General features: G+C 36.8%; 1 protein-coding gene across 2 annotated transcripts in view; it reads left to right on the top strand.

The window, feature by feature from the left end:
• MGAT4D (MGAT4 family member D) overlaps positions 1-24,898 on the top strand; it is a 53,283-nt gene that overhangs the window by 1,164 nt on the left and 27,221 nt on the right. For both annotated transcript variants that reach the window (XM_017534251.2, XM_037740769.1), the window contains exons 2-5: positions 13,222-13,380; positions 16,242-16,379; positions 20,851-20,984; positions 23,941-23,987. In XM_017534251.2, the coding sequence (XP_017389740.1) occupies positions 13,222-13,380; positions 16,242-16,379; positions 20,851-20,984; positions 23,941-23,987 (478 nt within the window). The remainder of the gene's footprint in view (positions 1-13,221; positions 13,381-16,241; positions 16,380-20,850; positions 20,985-23,940; positions 23,988-24,898) is intronic.

Here is a 24,898-nt window from a genome sequence, read left to right as displayed (position 1 = left end):
AGTCTTCAAGTTAATACTAGATTTTATCATCATATACACCAAATATTCTATATCCTACTTGTTTCAAAGACTAGAAATGTGTATTAATTTATCTGCACTATAATATTTCTACTGATCTTTATAGTCATTTTACATATTTTCCCTCCTCTTTTTCAATAAAGAACATTATTCAAATGTCTTTTTTATTTTACCACAATGAACAATAAGCACACTCATAACAAAAACTAAATGATTTCTTGTAATTACAAAGCAAAATGAAAAGTTTTGTAGTAATTTTTTTTTTAGACGGAATTTTGTTCTTATTGCCCAGGCTGGAGTGCAGTGGTACAATCTCGGCTCAATGCACTGCAACCTCCGCCTCCTGGGTTCAAGCAATTCTCTTGCCTCAGCCTCCTGAGTAGCTGGGATTACAAGCATGCACCACCATGCCCAGCTTTGTATTTTTAGTAGAGATGGGGTTTCACCATGTGGACAAGATGGTCTGGATCTGCTGACCTCTTGATCTGCCTACCTTGGCCTCCCAATGTCCTGGGATTACAGGAGTGAGCCACCACACTTGGCCTAGTAATTTTGGAAGGTAATTTAGAATGTTAACCTCAGAAGAAGTTTTAATACCACTAATGATTTTGTAATGAAACTGAAGACTTTGAGATCCTTATAATCATTTTGGTGGGTTTTCTAGTTATGACAAGGAAAAAGAAGTTTGTTCCTCAAAGATTTATATTTTCATTATTTATATGTTCAAGTTCAGAAACAAGATAGAGTTCTTGAGAATGAAATGCTCTTAAAATAACAGACAAATCAGATTTTTCATTTTTTAGGTATATGTTTCTGCTCTAAAATAATTAGGATATCAATCCTATAATGAGATGTCCTTACGTCAACAAAAGAAAACACAGACGTCACTTAGTTTCTGAAATAATGATTTTTATAAAGCACCAGAAATAGTTCCAATGTCTTAAAAATTAATCTATAGTTGTTATTTCTATCAATGAAAATTTGAGAATGTTTATTAAAAGATGGCCACCACCTAGTGTTTTATTCTTTCTCCCAATTAAATTTTGCTGGGTGCAGTGGCTCACACCTGTAATCCCAGCACTTTGGGATGCCAAGGTCAGGAGCTCAACACCAGCCTGGCCAACATGGTGAAACCTTGTCTCTACTAAAAATACAAAAGTTAGCTGGGTGTGGTGGTGCATGCCTGTAATCCCAGCTACTCAGGAGCCTGAGGCAGGAGAATTGCTAGAACCCAGGAGGTGGAGGTTGCAGTGAGCCAGGATCAGGCCACTGCACTCCAGCCTGGGTAACAGAGTAAGACCCTGTCTTGGAAAAACTAAACCCCCCCCCCCCAAAAAAGGAAAAGAAAACATTAACTAAATTTTATGGGTAGATGAACTTTTTGTTCGTTTCTATAAGCTCATAGTATTAACAGTTCATAATCTGATCAACAAATATACAAACTGTATGAAGACAGAACGTGTTTCCTATTTTTACCTGTTTTGTTGTTTTCACTACTGTGTCCAGCATGTGGAAAACTACATGGCATGTAATGAGCATGCTAAATATTTGATGAATAAATGAATGGTTGAAATAATGAAAGAATCAATGAGTTAAATAACTACCTATTCATATCATAGGCACCAAGTGAACAGCATCAAAGAACACCCCCTTCCTTTCATGAAGCTTACATTCTGCTTAGGCGAAATAAACAAACACGTGATATAATTACTATATGATATTAGGTGTTGGCAGAGTTAGGGAAAGGTAAGTGCTGTTTTAGACAGAGAAGGATTATCTGAGCAAGTTACAGTTGAGCAGATTCCCAAATGAAGTAAGGAAGCTTCATGTGTGGAGATCTGGGGTAAGAGTATTTCAGGCAAAAGGAAATGCAAATCCAAAGGCCCTGTGGTAGAATCTCCTTGATTTGTTTGAGAAACAGCCAGAAGGCCAGGGTGAACAAGGAGGAGAGTGATAGTATTATAACATGGAGACCATATCTGCATTTTATTCTGAATAAGATCAGAAGCCGTTAGAGTTTTGTGCAGAGGAGTAATATGATCTCACACATACATTTAAATGATTATTGGATGTGTGCTATGAAAGAAAGAAAAGAATCATGGGATGCTCCAAAAATTTTTAAGTTAAACTAGGATTTCTCAACCTTAGCACTGTTGACATTTTGGGTTCGGTAATTCTTTGGGGAAAGGGGGCTGTCCTATACACTGTAAAATGGTTAGCAGCATCCTTGGGTTCCATCCAGGAGATGGCAGGAACAGCACCCCTCTCTGTTGTGACAGTGTCTCCAGGCATTGGCAAATGTCTCCTGCGGGAGAAATCATCCCTGGTTGAGAATGAGTGCCTTAAATAATTAGAGAAATGGAGTTGCCATTTACTGAAATGGCAAAGACTGGGGTTGGAGCAGGTTTGAGGGTAAGTTAATATTTCTGTTATGTATGAAGTGCCTATTAGAGATTCCAGTGAAAGAGTTGAATAGGGAGTCGGATCTGTCAGCCTGCATCAGGATTAGCAGTATAAACTTAAGAATTGTTACCATATAGTATTTAAAGCCATGAAATGGGATGAAATCACCTAGCGAGTGAAGGAAAGGAGTAAGTCTTGGGAAATTCCAGTATTTCAAAGTCAAGGAAAAGCTAGAAAACTGAAAGAGCTAAGCCAAGAAGAAATGTCAAGGAGCAGAGTGTAATAGGGTGAAATAATCCTGAGAATGGTCTCTAGTATTGAAAAGCCATCTCACCCATAATCCTTGAAGCTATCATTCCCACATTCTTGGTGAATGCAGCAAGGCCTTGATCTCAATTTGAGTGGGTGCTTCATCCCAGTCAACCAGAGATGATAATGAAGGTAACTGTTTTGCCAGTGCATGTCATGGAATTCTAGTGTCCTATTTTCCATGGGCAGTGTGGTGGCTTGTCACTACTTTAAGCCCAAGTACATCAGGTGACCAATTCCAGATTTTCTTCTTTGAGAGTGTTTCCTGGGTAATGCAGCCAGTCTAGGAGCCCCTAGCCATCTGCTAGCTACCTCCCTTGGAAAAGCCAACACTTGCCTGCCACTGTCATTGACAATCCTGGCCCTGTGGCTGGCCTGCTACTAATCTTGCCTCTGGCCACTGCCTCAATGTCTGACACCCCAACAAGGGCTGGCAGTTTGGTGGAGGAATTGCCAAAAGAATTATACTATCTCCTTTCATACACCTTCTACTATAGCACAACCGCCTCCCATTGGGAAAATATGATGAGAATACCACTGGCAAGGAAATCTGGGACAAGCAACAGGGTTCTAGTTTTGATCATACAAAGGAAATTTAGAGGAGTCTATAAAGACAGAGTGTCAACAGACACAATTTTTAGAAAGTCCGGGAATGAAGAAAACAGCATCTTATATAGGGACATACATAAGTGTAATAAAATTACATTTTAAAAAGTAAAGGAACAATAAGCAGATACAGCTTGGGAGAGTACTGTAGTAACATTATGAGATGGGATGGGAGAGGAATCCACAGGTGGAAGCAGAGGCATCAGGTAACTTTCAGTTATTAGCTTAGGTGATACGCTATTAATTTTATATTATGTTGCAGAACTTACCTATGTATTTATTACATGTCTTCTTTTGTATATATAATTTTTTAATTTATTAAAAGAATTTATATAGTGGGAGTAAGGAAGCAGGAAACTGGAAATGATAGACATACAGTACCCGATTCACTTCAGGATATAGAAACGATAAGATTTTATTTTTTAAAAAGTTCAACTTGGGATATAAATACAAATGACTTTTTATTTTTCCAGTAACTCATCACATGTGTTCTATTGAGCCCCCTTTTCTGCTTAGAGGTTTAGAGAGACAATGAAGACTTATTCTGTGTCCTTGGTCACTTTTGGTTATTCAGTCTCATTCCTGTTTTTAAAGACCTGGTTTCATTATTTTTAAAACTTTAATCTCCTAATCAACTTAAAACTTTCTTTTCCTTTCTCTGTTGGACAGACAAGACTCATGGTTCAAGGAAAATGGAATGGCAGATGAAAAAAATGGCAAAACTGTCACAAACACTAGTGGCTTGAAACGTCATTTTGTTTGTTTGTTTGTTTGTTTGTTTATTGAGACAGTCTGGCTCTTTCGCCCAGGCTGGAGTGCAACAGTGCCATCTCTGCTCACTACAACCTCCACCTCCCAGTTTCAAGCAATTCTCCTGCCTCAGCCTCTTGAGTAGTTGGGAGTACAGGCATGTGCCACCATATCTGGCTAATTTTTGTATTTTTAGTAGAGACGGGGTTTCACCATGTTGGCCAGGATGATCTTGGTCTCCTGACCTCAAAACACCACTTTTTTTAAACTCTTGATTTAGTGATCAGGAATTCACGCAGGTCTCCACTGGCCAGTTTGTCTATAATTCGAGGTGGCGTCAACTGGGACATTTGAAGCTGAAGACTCTGCTACTAAGAAGTCTTTTTCTCTCACAGCTCCAGCATCTCTCTCTCCTCTCCCCACACAGCGGTGCATCCTCCAAAGCCTCTCCCTATGGCTTGGGTTTGTTTCTCACAACATTGTGGTCTTAGCAAAATTATACTACCCCACCCCCCACCAACCCTATAAGGCAACTACCTTTTAAAAGGTAGGAAGTGGACACTGCCAAGCCAGTTAAAGGCTATACCCCAAACTAGTACTGCATTACTTTTGCTGTGTATTACTATAGTGAGAGCAGTCACAGAATGAACCCAGATTCAAGGAGGTAGAGAAATTGACCTCTTGATGACTGACAGGGAAGGTCACAGTGCACAACACCATTTGACCTGAAGCCACCTTTGGAGAAACAGTCTGCTGCACTGCCCTCCTCCTTTTTTGTGCTTCCCTGTGGTACTAAGGTGGCAAAGAGCTGGGGAGGCAGAGGTTTTCTTCCATGACAGCAGCCTGGTGGTTTCAATTTCTCTGGAAGACTCTTGTATGTGGCAGACATCTAATGCTCTTGCAGAGGTAGTTTGTGGCTGCTTCTGGGGGCCTGCTGTGGTGTCTCTGCTATCTATTCCCTTAAGGGATATCCATCTCCTGCTTGAATTCTTCCTCCCTAGCTCTGCCTTTGTCACAGCTCCTTGTTGCTGGGACTCTTCTGCCTGGCAGATGACCTTCCTGCAGACAACCTGCAGTATTCACTTGAGCCACCCATGTCTTTGCCGCTTCAAGCTGCATGCCTGCTGGCTACTTCATATGTTCTCCCTATTGGCTTAGCAGCGTCTCTCCCTTCCTCCTGCCCCTTTTCGTCTGGCAGCATGAGGACTTTGGTAGGGCCAGCAGTTCTACAATTTTCAGGGTAAAAATGCCCTCAGCCCCTGAATTAGTGAAGAAAGGACTCATCCTAGAGAACCCAACTGTATTTCTTAGGGATCTCTCTCTCTCTCTCCCCTTCCTTAATGGAGGGAAAACACCCTCATCCCCATCCAGATGGGGGAGTGCTTCACCAAGGTGTATGACCTTGCGGGAATATGCCAACAAGATAGATTGTTATTACTGTCCATGGGGCAGAAAAGGAGCTCCCAGATGCAGCTCTAAGTCAGCAGAATCCAAAGTCCAAATGTGGGCTCTTCAAGAGAATAATTGAAATGTCTTGTGGAATTTAAAATATATGTACAACAACAATGCATGCCAGCAATTACAAGAAAAGGCAAGAGGGGAAAAATGGAGTTAAATTGTACTAAACTTGTAGAACTATTGAGAAGAATGTAAGAATTTGTATTTGACTATTAAGTCAAGGATTCATGTTGAAATATCTAGTTGAACCACTAAATAATAGTAAAATAGCATAACTATATACTAACTCTATTAAATGTGCCAAAAAAGAATTAAAATATTTCCTCATTGAATATACAATAAAATTCAACTTGGTGATTACTAAAAGAGACACAATTGAATTTTAAAGACAGACATTTTTGAAGAAAGGGGATGGAAAAATACACACCCACAAACCTAAACCAAAATAAAGTTGATGTAGCTGTATTACGTTATTAAGCAAATGGGCTTGTGGCCCAATGAATGCAGAAGCCAGTAAGTTTGACACTGGCTTTTGAGAAAAGAAAGGTTTTGTTGTTGTTTTGTTTGTTTGTTTTTTTTTTTTTTTTTTTTTTGCAAAACCAGCCATCCAGGAGATCAGATGCAGGCTCAAATCTGTGTCTCTCATTGGGTCTGGGCCAAGTTTTAAGGGGTCATAGGACAAGGGAAAAGATTTAGGAACATTGGCTTGGCAGAGTCTAATTGGAGGGCTTCCAATCTGGCCGTTGATGTTAAGGTATGTTGAGGCAAATTTCAGCATGTTAAGGTATGTTGAGGCAAATTTCAGCTCCATATCTTCTGGGCCAACAGATCCCTCTCATCTGAAAGAGTTCCAGTGTTCAGTTTCAGGCTTCTTGATTCAGAGGGAGGATTCAACGATTCTGGGTGTGTTTAAAGGTCACAATTTTGCTATTGCACTTTCCCAGGCTATATGAATTGCAGTTTCTGGCTCTGTTATACCTACAAGGTAACTTGACATTTTTCAATGGGGTAGGTCCAGTTTGGGCTGGTCTTGTAGTTATATTAATATCAGCAAAGTAGACTCTAAAACAAAGTGCAGCATCAATGTTGAATAAACAGAAAAACCATTAGCAATCAAGAAAATGCAAGTTTAAAACATGAGTAACCATTTCATACTACTCTGTTCTTTAAATTAGGAAATTGGACATTTAGTGAGAATATGGAGCTTTGGGAATTCAAACTTTCCTTGGAGAAGTATACATTCAGTTGCTTCTGTTATGAAACACATGACTTTCTTATGTCTTAGGAATTCTACTAGTAGTAGGGTTAAAATTAGTGTACAGCCTTATCAATGGTTTATGGCCCATGTCTGTTCTCACTGATCAGTACCTATCCCATACATATTGTTGAATATTTTAAGTAATGTCTCTACCACCAGATATATCCTAGGGAAGCTCTTGAACATGTTTACTAGGAGACATGTACCAAAATATTCTTGGTAGCATTTCTTATCATTGTTATCAACAATAGAAGAGACAAATATGTTGTGGTATATTCAGTACATTGGAACATTTTACAGCAGGAAAAATTAATGAACTACAGCTTGATTCATCAATATAAATAAATCCCAAAAGCATAAGTTGAGCTACAGAAGCAAGTACAGAGTTTTATTTGTTAATATATAAAACTAAGTGTAAATCAGCTTGCAAAAATAGTAAAACTATAAAGGAAAGCAATAAATGATTAATACAAAATTCAGGATTCTGCTTATCTGGGGTGGGGAGGAAGAAGAATTGGATCTGGGAAGGAAACAGGGAGAAGGCTAAGGTAGTTAGTGATGGACTCATGAACGTTCGTTTTTATTATCCTTTAAACTATCTTATATACTCTTTGTAATGTCTAATATATTTCATAATAAAACCTAATCCATAGAGGGGCCACTCATAGGGAATTTAAAGGGCTTAGTACATAGTTTGATTTGATTATTGCAAAGCATACATGGGGTGGTGCATAATCTGAAGTGTACTTTATGTTTTTAGCTTCATCATCTAGTAATTGCCTTAGATATTCTTTCTTTGGAAACACATTGGGTACAAGTAAATTAATAATAAATTTAAAGTGGCCTGCCAATGCTTTAACATTATACCTTTTCCCTTTTATTTATTCTCTGAGTGACTTATATACTTTCCCCAAGATAAACTGTAGTAGGCCATTCTTGCATTGCTATAAAGAAATATCTGAGACTGGGTAATTATATTATAAAGAAAAGAGATTTAACTGGCTCCTGATTCTGCAGGCTGTATAAACATGGTGCCGACATCTGCTCGACTTCTGGGAAGGCCTCAGGGAGCTTTTACTCAGAGCAGAAAGCTAGGCAGGAGCAGGTAGGCATATCACATGGCAAAAGCAGGAGTGAGAGAGAGTGGCAGGGAGATACCACACACTTAATCAGGTCCCAAGAGAACTCACTATCATGAGGACAACACCAAGCCATGAGAGATCATCTTCCCCCATGACCCAAATACCTTCCACATTGCAGATTACAATTCAACATGAGATTTGGTGGGGACATATATTCAAACTATATCATACACCATACCATTTCATACTCTGTGCATTTATGGTGTTGTTTTCTGAGGCTGGAATGCCTTTCCCTTTCTTCTGTTGTAGGCAAGCTTCTATATATACAAGTTCTCAAGTCTTCTCTCTTCTCTGAAACCTTCTCCACTTCCCTCTCCTACTCCTCAGTTCTCCTTAAGAATGAATCATTCCTGCCTTCCTGTGCCTGTGGCACTTTGAGGATAATTCTATTTTAACAATATATTATAATTAGTAATGTTTAAATACATTCCCACATCCCTTGCAGCCTGATTGTTAGGAACCAGGTTTTATTTATATCAATTTAATTTAGAGCAAGAACCAGATTTTATTCATGTTTATTTACCTACCACATAGCACATGACAAGTATTTAACGGAAGAATGGAAATCTCAGCATGCTTCTTGTTACTGGAGGTGTTTAGTCAATGAAATTAGGTCAAGTCACATTCATGGCCATGTTGTAGAGGACCTGGTAGACCAAGGCAAGTAAGCACTCAGGGAACCATTTATTGTCTTTGAGCAGTGTTTCCAGAAGATTAATCAGGATTGGAGGTGAGAGACCAATCAAGAGGCAATTATAATAGTGCAGCTAAAGGCAATAAAGCTTGAACTATGGTAATATCCATGATGATAAAGAGCAAACCATGAAAGTGGTCTGTAACAGTGCTTCTCAAATTTTAATGTGCAGAGTAGTCACCTGGGAATCTTATTAAAATGCACAATCTGATTCTAGGGTGAGGCCTGAGAGCCCACAGCTGATACTGGAGATTTATGCCAACAAGCATGGTAGTCAGGTGGCTTGGAAGCACCTGAAATGCACCCAGTGAGTGCAACTGAGAAACTGCATTTTTAATTTTATTTTAACTAGTTTGAGTCTACATTTAATAACTGAAATTGTGCAAAATATTTCTCCATTAAGCAAAATTGTACTGTTTTGGTAGGATTTAATTTTACTATAATTATTAAAATTTAGCATCTGAATTGAGATGTGCTGTGAGTGTAAAATTCAGGACTTAGAATATTTAGTACAAAAATATAAAATAGCCCATTGTTCACTTTCATGTTGAAACAACATTGTGGATATATTGTATTAAATAAAATACATTGTTTAGTTTCACTTGTTTCATTTGTTTCTTTTCACCTTTTAAAATGTGACTACTAGAAAAATAAATTACAGATGCGGTTTGCATTTTATTTCTGCTGGAACACAATGCCTTGAAGCATTGCTGTGAGAGGCACAGATAAGTGGCACTTGGGATCTAGCCTGGAACCTATTTTTAATGGGCAGAAGTTGCATTCACCCATTGCACACTTGAACTGGTGTTTGTTTTCACAATTTCATTACAGACATGCCCAATTGACTCAAAGCATCTAATTATTGTTTATTTCAAACCTTTGCAAAATAATGTTATAACATTTCTTCTTCACTAAATACCTGAGTATATATGCAAGTAATATCAATATTTTAAATAGAATACTGATGAATGAATTATCAGGGAAGAATGTACAAGAAGTAGATCTAAGATTAAAGATTATATCCTTTAACATTTCTCTATGGTTGTTGCTGTAAATACTGCTTCCTCTAGGGAAAACTTTCTCTTTCCATGTTTACCAAATTGATCCCTCAGGGACTGGCCTACAACGTAGAAACCCACATAGGTTGCATCACCCATGATATATCAACTCAGAACAATGCAAAGAGAACATTACCTGGGAAACCCTAATAACATGAGCTTAAATGATATTTCCCTCTAAAGTTTGTAAGCATCTTCAAATAGAATTTACAATATGAATATTCAAGGCTTATCTGGATAGTTGCAGCTCTTTTGATTAAAGCACGGTTTAGTTTAAGAACCACTAAAATCAGTTCTTATACTGACAAGTCCATTCATTTCATTAATTTATTTCTTCATTAAGCATATATTTGTATAAAAGCTATCAGCAAGTCACTGTTTCAGATAGTTGGAATTGAGTAGTAAAAAGTTCTTGCTGCTCTCAAGCTTACATTCTAGAAAGCTCTGGAGTGAAACATAAAAGCAGTCAATACACAATATGAAGTGAGGTGGTGATAGGTGATTTTTTTAAAAAAGAATAAGGGAAGGACAAGGGTGTGCTATCTTACAAAGGATGGCAAGGTGGGCTTTCTTAGCAGGAAACTGAATGAAATTAGGGAGCTCCTACCATAACAGGATATGTGATAAAACAAGGAAAGGATATGGTGGAAGAGCATTCAGTGCTCAAAAGCCAAACCCCTAAGGTAGGAGAGTGTTTGGTTCCTGTGAGGAACAGTAAGGAGGCCGGTGTGGCTGATGCTGGGCTCCCTCAGAGTGAGGTAGGAAGGGCAGGAAATGAGACCAGGGAGGAACTCAAGGACTGATCAGACAGGACTTTGTGAGTCATGGTAAGGACTTCGGTTATTTTACCAAGTGTGATGAGAAATATTTTGGAGGGTTTTGAGCTGGGGAGAGGAATTATCCAATTTTTGCCACAGACTATCCACTTGTGTGGTCTTGTTCAGACAAAACAGATGAGTGAAAAAATAGCAAATGTTTCAACCCAAATGTATCACCATTTTTTTTTTTTTAAGAGACAGGGTCTTGCTCTGTTGCCAAGGCTGGAGTGCAGCAGTTCGATCATGGCACCACTGCAGCCTTGAACTCCTGGGCTCAAGTGATTCTCTCGCCTTGACTTCCCAAATTGCTGGGTTTACAGATATAAGCCATCGTATCCAGCCAACATGCTGACTTTATTTCCTTTGAATACATACCCAACAGTGGGATTGCTGCATTATGCAGTAGTTCTATTTTTAATTTTTTTTTTTTTGAGACAACTAAAAAATCTCAGCCCACTGCAACATCCACCTCCTGGGCTCAAGTGATTCTCCTGCCTCAGCCTACTGAGTAGCTGGGATTACAGGCATGCAACACCATGCTCAGATCTTTTTTGTATTTTTAGTAGAGATGGGGTTTCACCATGTTAACCAGGCTGGTCTCGAACTCCTGACCTCAGATGATCCGCCTGCCTCAGCCTCCCAAAGTTCTGGGATTACAGGTGTGAGCCACCATGTCTGGCCCTATTTTTAATTTTTTAAAGAGCCTCCATACTGTGTTCCATAATGGCTACACTAATTTATATTCCTGCCAACAATGTACAAGAGTTTCCTTCTCTCCATATTCTCACCTTTGGTCTTCGATAATAGCCATTATAACAGGTGTGAGGTGGTACCTCATTGTTTTAATTTGCATTTCCTTGATGATTAGTGGTATTAAGCACTTTTTTATATACTTGGCCATTTACATGTCTTGTTTTGACAATATCTATTTGAATCTTTTGCTAATTAAACAAATTTTTTTTTGCTTTTGACTGTTGGAGTTTCTTATGTATTTTGGATATTAATCTCTTATCAGATGTATGGTTTGCAAATATTTTCTTCCACTGGAGAAATTTCAACCCATATATTGTCTCTTGGGTTGAAATATTTTCAATCCAGGTTGTCTCTTCACTCTGTTAATTGTTTACTTTTCTGGGCATAAGCTTGTTTAACTTGACGTAATCCCATTTATTTATTTTGGCTTTTGTCTGTGATTTTGGAGTCATATCTGAAAAATCATTGCTCAGACCAAGGTCATGAAGCTTTTTCCTATTGTTTTCTTCTAGTAATCCTACAGTTTCAGGTCTTACACTTAAGTCTTTCAACCATTTTTAGTTAATTTTATACATGGGTTGAAATAAGAATCTAATTTCATTCTTCTGCATGTGGATATCTAGTTTTCCCAACACCCTTTTATTGAAGACACTGTCCTTTCCATAGTGTATATTCTTGGAGACTTTGTCAAAGATTACTCTAAATGTGTGAATTTATTTCTAGGTTCCCTATTTTGTTCCATTGGTGTATGTGTCTGTTATTATGCCAATACCATGCTATTTCAATTACCATAGCTTTGCAATGTATTTTGAAGTCAAGTAGTGTGATGCCTTCAGCTTTGTTCTTTTCATTCAAGATTGCTTTGGCTTTTTGGGGTCTTTTGCGGTTCCATACGAATTTCACGATTTCTTTTTCTGTTTCTGTGAAAAAAGTAATTGGAATTTTTATAGGGATTGCATTGAATCTGTAGATTGCTTTGTGTAGTATAGATGTTTTGATAATATTCTTCTAATCCATGAACATGTGATATCTTTCCATTTATTTGTGTCTTCAATTTCTTTCACCCAGATTATATAGTTTTCAGTGTGCAGTTCTTTCACCTCCTTGGCTAACTTCATTCCTGAGTATTTTATTGTTGCCATTGTAAACGGGGTAGTTTGATTGATTTCTTTCCTGGATAGTTTGTTATTAGTGGATAGAAACTCTACTGTTGATTTTGTATCCTGCAACTTCAGTTTAGTTGCACCATCATCATTACGTCTTCACAACATCTCTGAGGCAGGGTTTTTTATGTATGCATTTACACCAGAAGGAGCAGAGGCTAACAAAAATTAAGTAATTTTCCCCAGGTAACACAAATATTAAGCAGAAAAACTGGGATTTAATTATACATGATTTGACATTAAAGCCAACAGAACTCTTAAAAGAGTATTCTGTAATTTATTTAGCAAATTTCCTACGGTTGGGCACTTTGGTTGTTTCCAATTTAAAAAAATAATGCTAAATACTACTGCCTATGTTAAATATCCTTAGTTCAAATCTGTGCATATATTCTTCATAATTTTCTTCAGGTAATTTCTTTGAAGTACATTTGGGGGATTAATAGGGTTACACTCAAATCTGATATATGCACACCATAAAAAATTTGGAAAACAAGGAAGAGCACAGTGTAATAAAGCAAAAAATCATTGATAATCTCACCTTTCTCGTATCACCATTTTTAACATTTTGTTCTTTCTTTCCAGTCTTTTATAATTGTACCTATGCACATATTATATGTATGTAGCACTGTATATATATATATATATATATATATATATACCTATAATATCTGCATACATAGTACTATATACAACTATATTGAAACTTGCATTTTACATTCTTATCTATTATAGAAAATTGTGTGACACCATTGCTACATGTACGAATATATACACATATGTTTTCATTGCAGATAATCAATTAATTAATTGTAGAAACCATATTTTGGAGTTTAAAGAAAATATGCTACACTTAAGAAACAAGACCGAAAAAAATAGCCAAGAGATGATGAAAGTTTGGAAACAAATGAAGTATGAAATTATGAAGAGAGAAAATAAGTCAGGAAACTTAGGTTTGTGTTGATTTTGTTTTTGTATATTGTGGCTTATTTGTTTGGTTTTGTTTTTGGAAAAGTAGATTCAATGTCATGATTTTAGGACATTTTCTCTCTATAAACTTCACTAAATCAGCATTGGTTCTTTATCGTGAGACATGCAAAAATCAGGTAAGAGATATCACTGACCTACTTCCCCTCATCTCAACCTCAGAAGTAGTCTTCCTGTGCTTTCAGACTCTGTGAATTGCACCACTATCCATAATCCATCTAATAGATGCAACCAGAAACCTGAACATCACCTCTGACCCCTTCCTCTGCCTCTTGCATACTTGCATGTAAGTAATAACCAGTCGTGTTGATTCACCATTCTATATATTTCAAAAATTTGTCCACGTTTTCCATCATCATCTCTGCTACACTGGTCAGGCAACCTTCCTGTTTCATCGGGGTGACTAGTAACATACACCTACTCTTTCTTATATAAACCTTCAGTGGCTCTCCATTTCTCCAGAAAAAAAAGTCCTGCCTTGTGCATCCCCTTTGTACTCCAGTCCTGCCCCTACCCTTAATCCCTGGCAACCGTCGATCAGATCTCTGTTCCGATTGCTTTGCCTTTTCCAGAAGCCATACAAATGGAATCAAACAATGAGTAACTTTGAGACTTGCTTCTATCACTTAGCATAGATTTACCCAAATTGTTGTGTGACCAATTGTTCTGTTTTTGGTGCTGAGTAGCATTTCATTGTATCAATGTACGCTTCTATCACTTAGCATAGATTTACCCAAATTGTTGTGTGACCAATTGTTCTGTTTTTGGTGCTGAGTAGCATTTCATTGTATCAACGTACAATGGACACATTGTTTATCCTCTCACCAATTGAGGGCCATTTGGGTTGTTTTCAAGTTTGGGCAATTACAAATAGATGCTACTACAAGCATTCATGTACATGTGTACATGAATGTAGCCATTAAATTTTGGTGTGAAGAGAAGTTTTAATTATTTTAGAATTAATATGTAGAAGTAGGATTGATAGAGTATAGGTAAGTATATGTTTAACTTTATAAGAAGCTACCATACTGTTTTCCAGAGTGGCTGTACCATTTTTTTCACTCCCTCCAGCAATGTATGAGAGTTTTAGTCACTCCAGTTTATTATAGCCATTCTTTAAAAAAAAAAAAAAAAAAAAAAAAAAAAAAAAAGGCTCTTGCTCTATTGCCCAAGCTGAAGGTCAATGGTACAATCATGGCTTACTGCAGCTTCCAACTCCAGGGCCCAGGCAATCCTCCTTTCTCAGCCTCGAAAGTAGCTAGGACTACAGTCATGTACTACCAAACCTGGCTAATTTTGTTTTTGTAGAGATGGGGGTCTCTCTATGTTGCCCAGGCTGATCTCGGACTACTGGCCTCAAGCAAGTGTCCTATCTCAGCCTCCCAAAGTGCTGGAATTATAGGCCCATACCCGCCCTATTATAGCCATTCTAATGTCATGATATCTCATAGCTCTACATTGTATTTCCCAGAAACTAATGATGTTGAACATTTTTTACGTGCCTATTTGCCATCCAGATATCTTCTTTGGTGAAATGTCTGTTCAAATGGGGAATGCAATGGCACAGTCATGGCTCACTGCAGCCTCCACCTCCTGAGTGCAAGGAATCCTCCCAACTCAGCTTCCTGAGCAACTGGGATTACAGGCACATGCCACTATGCCCCATTCTGTGTGTGTGTGTGTGTGTGTGTGTGTATGTGTGTATGTGTGTGTGTGTGTGTGTGTGTAACAGAAGATGGGCGTCTTGCTATGTTGCTCAGGCTGTTCTCAAACTCCTGTCCTGTCAGTTTTTTCAATTGAGTGATTTTGTTTTCTCACTGAGTTTTGAGAGAGTTCTACACATTATCCTGGATACATATCAGATGGATATGTGATTTGGAAATACCTTCCTCCAATTGGTGACACCCTTTCTTTCTCTTTATGATGCTTTCAGGGGGCAAGCATTTTTAATTTTTGATGAAGTCCAATTTATGAATTTTTCTTTTATGTATTTTTTTGTATTGTTATATATCATCTAAGATCTCTTTACCTATCCTCAGGGTCATGAAGGTTTTCTCTTTGTTTTTTAAAAAAAATTCATAGGTTTATGTTTCACATTTATGTCTATGAATATTTTTTAGCTAATTTTTATAAACAGCTTGAAAAACAGGTCAAGGCTCAGTTTTTTCCACATGAATGTCCAAGTGTTCAAGCACCTTTAACAACTGTCTTTTCTGCATTCAGTTACCTTTGCAACTTTGTCATAAGTCAGTCAACCACATTTTTGTGAACCTATTCTGTATTCTGTAGTCTGTTTCATTGTCTATGTATCTATTTTTTTATATAATATCACACTGTTTTGACTACATTGTTATGTATTATGAATTAAAATTGGGTAATGTGTGTCCTCTAATGTTTTCTTTTTCAAAATTGTAGAGGCAAACTCTAATGAAGGTTACAAATATAGTCATTAAATTTTAGGGGCTACAAAGCAAATTTATAAAGAAACAAACTTTAATAAAGTGATACTAATCAAAGTAACAAAGTAAACCAATTATAGCATGTTTCAGTTATTCTTCTTTCATTTGGAACTGATGCTTCTATTGTCCTCTGTGTAGCTTCTAATGCTAGGCTTAAATTAAATATTACTTTATAAGTAAATATGAACCAATAATAGTTGAGCTATATTTTTAACATTATTATTTTGATGATTCACATTTTAGAGTATTTTTTATATGTTGAATGCTAAATTAATCTATGAGTTTATTAACACCTCTTAAAAAATTATTCCAGAGGGAGAAAAATCTCTATAGTCATCTACTCAGAAGCATTATTTTTTTTCTTTCAGTTGTGCAGAAAGCAGACGTATTAAATAAAAGTGAAACAGTATCTAATACATTTGAAGACTTTAAGTTCTTTTTTCCGCAACTAAGGAAAGAAGGCAGAATTTATCCTAACGTAATCATCAGCAAAGGAAAAACTGGTGGTAAGAAAACTTATAATAGGAAAATTAAATACAGATATTTTGATCTTTGGGGACATACTTTTAAGGTTGAAGATGTAATCCATTAATGTCATAGATTGATATGCAAACTACCAACCTATCTGGCATTAATTTGGATTACCAGAAGTCAGTATACTGTGTGGCAGAAAATAATAGTTCTCTAAACATTTGGTGACCTGAATTCAAATTTGGTGTTAAACAAATGCTTTGAAAATAAGTAATATAAGTCAAATATACATTAAGCATATGCCAAATGTTTGACAACTCTTTTCTCCTTGGTTTTGGCAAATCTAATCTTACCTGGCTATTTTCCTATTTCCCAGTCTTTCTGGAGACCAAGGTCAGTAATAGTTTTATGGAACAGGTGATGTTTGAGGTAAGCCTTGACAAATGAGTTCAGGTTCACCAGGTATACAAGACAAGAAGCAGCTTTGTAGTTTAAAGCAGGAATATTAAGCTAAGTCTCAGGATACCTCCCATTCCCATTAAACCTCACTCATTCCGGTGAGTGAGTCACTCCAGGCCAGGCCCATGGGCTCCATGTTTTAAGATGTGGTTTTGTTGGGAAATAGTTATGCTTATCCATTTACTTGTTGTCTGTGTGTGCTTTTGTGCTCCAATGGCAGAGTTGAGTAGTTGCAGCAGAGGTGGTGTAACCCAACAACCAAAAATGCTTACTATCTGCCCCTTTACTTAAAAAAAAAAAGTTTGCTGACCTCTGCTCTTGGCGGTTCCTTGGGAATAAGTAGTATTGTTTTGTATCACGTGCCTCTGATGACTGCTCCACTTACTGAGTTCTATGTTTTCTTACATTATCTCATTTAATCTTCACGATCCAATGCAGTAGGGCCTATTATTGTCATCTCTATTTTACACCTGAGAAAACTGAGGCTTAGAGACATTAAGAAACTTTCTGAGTTCATACTTATAAAACTCTTTACCTATGTACACATATACATGCATACATGTGTGTGAATATATGAGAAAGTACATGCTAGACAAAAGCTATGGTTTGTAGGAAGAGGAGAACTTGAAAGACACATGCAAGAAAAACAATGCATAGCAACTCTCAGATCTTAGATACCAAGAATAAGCACAGCCTTGCATAAGCATCAGCAAATATAAGTAGAAGCCCATGACACAGAGTGAAAGGAAGGAGGGAGAGACACGTTGGTGGTTGGGAGGAGCAACAGACTTCCTTGTGTAGGGGACTGGAGGATTGAGATAACCCAGTTGTCAGAGCCGTGTTAAATCCAGAATAATTTAATAATTCCCCAACTATTTCCTGATCTCCAATCATAATGTATTTATTTATTTATTTATTGAGGCCTTTTTGGTGGCTTTTCTCAATTACCAGAATTGATTTAAGGAAGATTCTGTTACAGGCAACTAAAAAAAATCTTAACACATGAAACATATGTAAGAGGATTGAAGCTGGTGACAAGGCCTACTGGGGAATCCATCATCGGTTTTGTTTATTCTGTATTATGAATAAGTCTCAGATAATTTCTGCTCTCTGTAGTCCCTCTATAACTATATTTTGTTGAGTTCCCTCATCATTTTTTGCCTGGTTTATGGAAATATATTTATAATTTCTCTCCTGATTTTAGTATCACTGAAGTTAATCCATTTTTCATACTTTCCTCGAAGATATGTTAGTAAAATTCATCACTGATCATACTTGACTCCTGCTTGAAATTCATCAGTAGACTCTCAGTGCACATAAGATGAAGTTAGACCCTTGGCAGGGTATATACACAAAAGGCTAAATCTTTCAAATCTCAGTGTCTGCCATGCCTCTCCTTTCCAGCAACCAAAACCACTTGCAGTTCTTACAGATAGGCCAAGCTCTTTGAGAACAGATAGGACAAGCTTCATATATTCTGCATGTGCTAATCACTGCCTATAATGAACATACCCCCTTTGGCAAACCATACTGATTTGTAATGTGACTCCCTTATCCAATATGACTTTCAGCTTAAATGACAACTTCTCTGTGAATTCCTCCATGTCTCCTCATTTAATAAGCTTCTACACTGTTATGGGCACTTCTTAGATCCTGGGATATGGGGTGAACATGACATAGACCCCACCTTCATAGAGACAAATGATAAGGTAATTATAATAGAAAGTTATAATAAGATAATTATAATAGAAAGTGACTGGTGCTGTGATAAGGGAAATACCAGGATGGAGCCAAAATTCTATGCTATGCTTTCTGGAAGAAGTGTCATATGAGTAACATGAAGGGTAGAATAACTGGAATAGACTAAGTAGGAAAAAGGTAGGTGGTGGACACTGGAAAGTAGAGGATGGTCGTCCAGATAGAGGAAAAAAAAATGTGCAAAAGTCTGACAGCAAGAAAGCCTAGAAAGGATGTGTGTCTTGCCATGCACAATGGGGGCTGGAGAGTATTAGTAGCAAGACCATGGAAACAGGCCAAATAATGAAGGGGCCTGGCCATTTATTTATTCATCCAACCCCAGCTTATTGTCAGCACCATGCGTCAGTCATTATATTAGTGCTGGATTTATAATGTAAGCACATGTGAAGGTGTCCCTGCTATTACCAAATTGACATTCTAGACAGGAATGAGTAACAACAGAAGGGGTGATGAGTATTATGAAAGATAAGATAAGACTGTATAGCTGGTGAAATCAACCTAATTAGAAAGGGTTAAGTATCAATTTGTGATCAGAATGACTAATATTTAGTTGAACCCTGAGGAATAAGTAGAATTATTAAAGGAAACTAGAGGAAGAAGATTGTTCTAGGCAAAAAGAATGGCGTATGCAAAGGCTTCCAGGTGAGAGTAGTATTTGGTCAATTTGAAAAGCGTGGGTAGTTGAAACAAAGGGTTGTATCAGGACCAGCTCAGTAAGGGCCTTTTAAACTCTTATAAATGCATTGTAAGGCATAGGAAGCCATTCGAGGAATTGCCTTTATACTGTATCTTTCAGCTTGAAACTTGATTCCTGCCTCACCCTATCCATAAAAATCAATTCCAGGTGGATTGCAGCTCTAAATATGAAAGGCAAACTATAAACCATCTAGAAAATAACACAAGAGAATGTCTTTATGACCTGAAAATAAGCAAAAATTTCTCAACAAGACCCACAAAACCCAAACAATAAAGAAAATGGTTTACAAATTGGACTACATTAAAATTAAGAATTTCCCTTCATCAAGGGGCAAAATCTTGAAAAGAGAACCGAGAACCAAGAGTTGGAGATGATATTTAACAATACATATAACTGACGAGGGGCTTATATTCAGAATATATAAAGAGCATCAATAAAATCAGTAAGAAAAATGCAGACAATTCATTAGAGAAATGGGCAAGAGCTTACACAAGGCTTTTACAAAACAGAATATCCAAAAGCCAATAAGCAGCTGGGCACAGTGGCTCATGCCTGTAATCCCAGCACTTTGTGAGGCTGAGGTGAGCGGATCACTTGAGGTCAGGAATTTGAGACCAGCCTGGCCAATATGGTGAAATTCTTTCTCTACTAAAAATACAAAAGTTAGCCGGCCATGGTGGTGCATGCCTGTAATCCCAGCTATTTGGGAGGCTGAGGTAGGAGAATAGTCTGAACCCAGGAGGTGGAGGTTGCAGTGAGCTGAGATCGTGCCATTGCACTCCAGCCTTGGTGACAGAGTAAGACTCCACCTCAAAAAAAAAAAAAAAAGCCAATAAACATGTGAAAATATGTTCAAACTCAATAGCAATCATGGAAACACTGATTCCTGCTCTTCCCTCCAAAGTTCCATCGCTTTTCCTGGGTTTCTCACTTAGCCATTCTAGAAATCCTTATCCCTATCTTAAAGATGGAGACATAAGGCTGGAGAGTTTTTGTACCTTGCCTAAGCCCCTACAGCCAGGTACCGGTATAGTTAAGATTGGTACCCTCCATCTTGACTGTACCTGTAGAGCCAAGATGTGTACCTCTTGGAGCCCTAGTGCTCCAGCCATTCTTGAGCAACAAAAGTTACTTAGGGGCAAGGATTCATGCCATCAAATCATTAGAAATTACTTAATACATTTTTCACAGATGAAAATATTTGATAATAATTTTTTCCTCTTTTGGGTTCCAGTGTCTCATTAGGATAAGAAGAGATTCTCCAACATGTGACATTTTATATCCAGTTAGATGAAGCTATAATAAGTGGAAAGTGGTTAGTTTTATTTTCGCTACACCAAAATGTTTCAACATGAGAACATCTTGGAGTCTATTTAGTGCTTTTACTAACAATCCACTGCAAATTTCCTTAAAAAGAAAATGAGGTATCTGATAAAAATTAACATAGTTTGGATTATTTTTGTAATACAGTCTCAAACACTCATTTTATTACCGTAAGACTAACCCAAACATAGATATAAGCACAGAATGAATGCTAAACTATGTTTTTCACTGCGGTTTGGAATGACGATTTCGTACTCCTGTGTCTGCAGTTTCTTTTGCGCTGGGTATTTCCACTGTTAACAGAGGAAATTATAGTTACCTGAAACAGACGCTGACCTCTGTTATCTCCAGGATGACGCTTTCCGAAGAGAAGGATTCTGTAGTGATTGTCTCTATCGCAGATGTATGTATACAAAATAATGAGCTCTCCTTACTTTCACCCTATTGTCTCCAAATTCTCTTCCTCAATGGTAATAATCATTGTACCATGTTGAAAACTGTTTTCTTAATTTTAAAAAGCAACCCATAGATGCCTTTTTTGGGTACCAGACAATATACTTAGTACTTATTCAATACTGCTGAGAAGAAATTAAATATGTAAATCTAAAAAGACAACATAATAGCTTCATGTGGGAAATATAAGATTGCTAAATTTGAATTGCATTTAATATAGAATCCCTGCCTACTATGTGGCTCAGAAGTTGTATTTACAAACAGAATTAAAATTATTAAAAGCGATGCTAGTAATAAAATGTGCTGAGTCCACTAGGAGGTTTGTATATGAATCAAGAGATAATTTGTATAAAGTAACAACAGCTATGATTAATTGAGAGACTTTCTTATGCTTGAGGGATTGTAGATGATTTTTATGGACATTTATAACCTGTACTACATCCCTGTGAAGTAGATATTACTGTCTTGATTTTAGGGATGATGGACCTAGAAGTTAAAGAAGGCGAGTAACTTGCCCAGTAATTAATAGAGCAGATTCAAGCCTAGGTCTCTGTAATGACTCCAAAGATTTTCACTTTGTTCCCAACATCATTTATAACTGTAAAGTACTATGTAAATATTAGCACCTTAGACTTTTTGGAGAGAATTTGGCAACCTGTGTTAAATTTAAATGTATATATACTTTGGCTCAGAAATTCAAATTCTGGGAACTTATCCTAAGGAAATAATCAGGCAAGTGTATAAAAACAGTAAAAATGGTTGGGCATGGTGCGTCACAACTGTAATCCAAGCACTTTGGGATACTGAGGCAGGAAGATCACTTGAGCTCAGGAGTCTGAGATCAGCCTGGGCAACACAGTGAGACCACCATCTCTACTTTAAAAAATTAACAGCTAGATCTGACGGTGTGCACTTGTAGTCCCAGTTACTTGAGAGGTTGCAGCAGGAGGATCATTAGAGCCCAGGAGATAGGGCCTGTGGTAAACTGAGCTCTAGAGCAAGACCCTGTTTCAAAAAACGAACAAAAACCAGTAAAAATATGGCAGTATAGTATGGAAGTTGAGAACAGACTCCGGATTTAGATGACCAAGGTTAAAACTCCAGCTTCTCTGCTTCCCAACCAGTGAACGTGAGCAACTTACTTAACTTCTCTATACATTATTTTCCTTTATCGCTAAAATTCTGATAATCATATTGTCTATATCACAGGGTTGTTGAAGGATGAAATTAGCTAATATATTTAAAGTACTTAGAATCATGCGTGATACAGAGTGCTCAATAAATAATTATTTCAAGGATTTTCAGTGCACTGTTGTCTTATGAAAGCATAATATTAGAAACAACCAAAATATCTATTCATAAGAGGCTGATAAAATACCTTGTTATATATCTCTGCAATGCAATACTCTGTAGGCATTGAAAGAAGAATGAATATCTATACTCACTGATATAAAGTGATGTTCACGTCCTGTTGTTAAGTAAAGCATCATGTTTAACATAATGTTATCTATGTAAAACAGGAATGAAGGAAGGAAGGAAAAGATGGAGGGAGGGGAAAAAGATATAGAAACAAATGAAATGTATGAAGAAAAAGGAAAATGAGCAAACTTTGGAATGATATAAATTTATCATTAATATAAATGGGTATCTCTGAATGCTGGGATTAAGAGGAATTTTTGTTATCTTTTCTTTATTCTTTTAGTTATTGCTTGAATTTTGTATAATAAAGATGCCTTTGAAAGCAGAAAAAACTCTAAATCAAACAAGTATTAGAAGAACTATCAGAAAAATAGAAATGAAAGACTAAAGTCATTGTATCCCAGTTTAATTTCTTAGTATTAAAAGAAAGCATGCACACAAGCTCCAAAATTTTCATCCTATTTCCTTATTTTATATATTACAATCTTCATTTCTTTGCTGTTAGCACAATGCATGTCTGTCTAAAATACTTAGATTCATAATAAAATATTGGAGGAAGATTTTTAAATGGAATATAGAATGCTTATGAAATAGGACTTCGATGCTGTGTTTAAAATATAATATGTTTCAATTTACGACAAATAGCCAGTGATTCAATTTATGGTTAAGAGCCTCCAGTATAAAATAGATTTATCTACATCATGTCTGATATTTTTAAACAAAAAACCTGAGTATATACATTCAGAGTTGCCTTTCAGAGTACTCTGATTCAACAATAGAACTGTCATTGTTCAAAATATTTTCAAAATTGTGTATTGGAAATGCTTATAGGCCCTAGGCTACATCTTGTAAATGCCATGTTATTTTTTAAAAAACTTATCCCAAGAGGGTAAACCATCAAAAGCTTTTTGCAGGAGTCTGTCATCTAATCTAGCACAGTGTTCAATGAAGAGCAGGTCCACAAAGTTTATTGTCAGGAAAACCAATGGGAATCAAGCTGAGTAATACTGTCTAGAGAAATATGATGTAATTCTGAAGTAAGCTTATTATCATATAATACTCAGGAAATGAAGAGTATTTTCAAAAAGAGTAGTTCTTTGAAATAAGCCATTCCTAGATGACCATTTTTAGATCAAAACATCTTTAGATATATAAGATTTATTTTATGCAATCATATATCTAAAGGGTATATAAGATTTAATGTAATCTTCTATATCTAAAGGGTATATAATTTTATGGGTAAATTTTGTATTGTAATATTTCATATAGTGGCAAAGGGAAAAAAATGAAATATTTCCTGTATTCAAGTCAGATTTTTAAGAACACAAATATTTTTAAATCTTTTAATAGAAAGTAAAAACACTAGAAATTATTAGTACATCATAACATTTCATGCATAAATAAGATTTATATGTAGCAAAAAGAGTTGTATTAATAGAACTATGAGACATGCTTAGTTTCAGTAAAATATTTTTTCTCATTTTTAGAGTAATGAAGATTATTTACATTCTGTTGTTAAAATGATTAAAAGAAAGTAAGTACTGTCTGATATATTTTTAAATTAGCCATTCTTTCATTTTTCTATCCTATTTTTTCTGTCCAATTGTATAATTATTTTCTTAGTGATCATATTCTTTTTAATGAGTATAGCTGGGCAGAAAGAACCTGTAGTACCTTCTAAGCTGTGATGAAGTATAGCTTATGGTTTTCCCCAATTTTGCTGGACATCTACCAATTTGAATTTATGTTTTTTATTTATACTATTTATCCTGCATGATAACCATTGGTACTGAGATAAGCCAATTTAGTTATTTTAAAAATTCCTGTATCATTTACTGTATGAAGTTACTTCACCACTTCTGCTTATAATCTCCTTAAGCAGCCAAAACACACATGGATTAACCAATATGAAGTTCTTTATCAAGCAAGATGCTGTGAAATGGGCCCTGCCTTCCAAATTCTATGTTCAAATGGGCAATACAACTTGAAAAATAAAAGAGAGAGCGAGAGCGAGAGAGAGAGAGAGAGAGAGAGAGAGAGAGAGAGAGAAGGAAGGAAGGAAAAGAAAGTAAAAAATAAAGAAAGAGAGAAAGAGAAGGAAAGAAAGAGAAAAGAAAGAAAGAAAAGAAAACACAAGAAAGGAAAAGAAGAGAGCCAGCCATGATGGCTCACACCTGTAAGGCCAGCACTTTTGAGAGTCCAAGGTGGGCAGATTGCTTAAGCCCAGGAGTTCGAGACCAGCCTAGGCAACATGACCAAACCCTGACTCTACTACAGAAATACCCCCTGAAATTAGCGGGGCCTGATGGTGTGCCCCTGTAGTCCCAGCTACTAGGGAGGCTGAGGTGGAAGGAGTGCCTGTGCCTGGGAGTTCGAGGCTGCAGTGAGCCAAGATCATGCCACTGCACTCTTGCCTGGGTGACAGAGTGAGACCCTGTCTCAAAA

The sequence above is a fragment of the Cebus imitator genome, unplaced genomic scaffold, assembly GCF_001604975.1.
Source record: "Cebus imitator isolate Cc_AM_T3 unplaced genomic scaffold, Cebus_imitator-1.0 Scaffold4, whole genome shotgun sequence".
Lineage (NCBI taxonomy): Eukaryota > Metazoa > Chordata > Mammalia > Primates > Cebidae > Cebus > Cebus imitator.
This window is presented reverse-complemented; position numbering and strand designations above follow the sequence as displayed.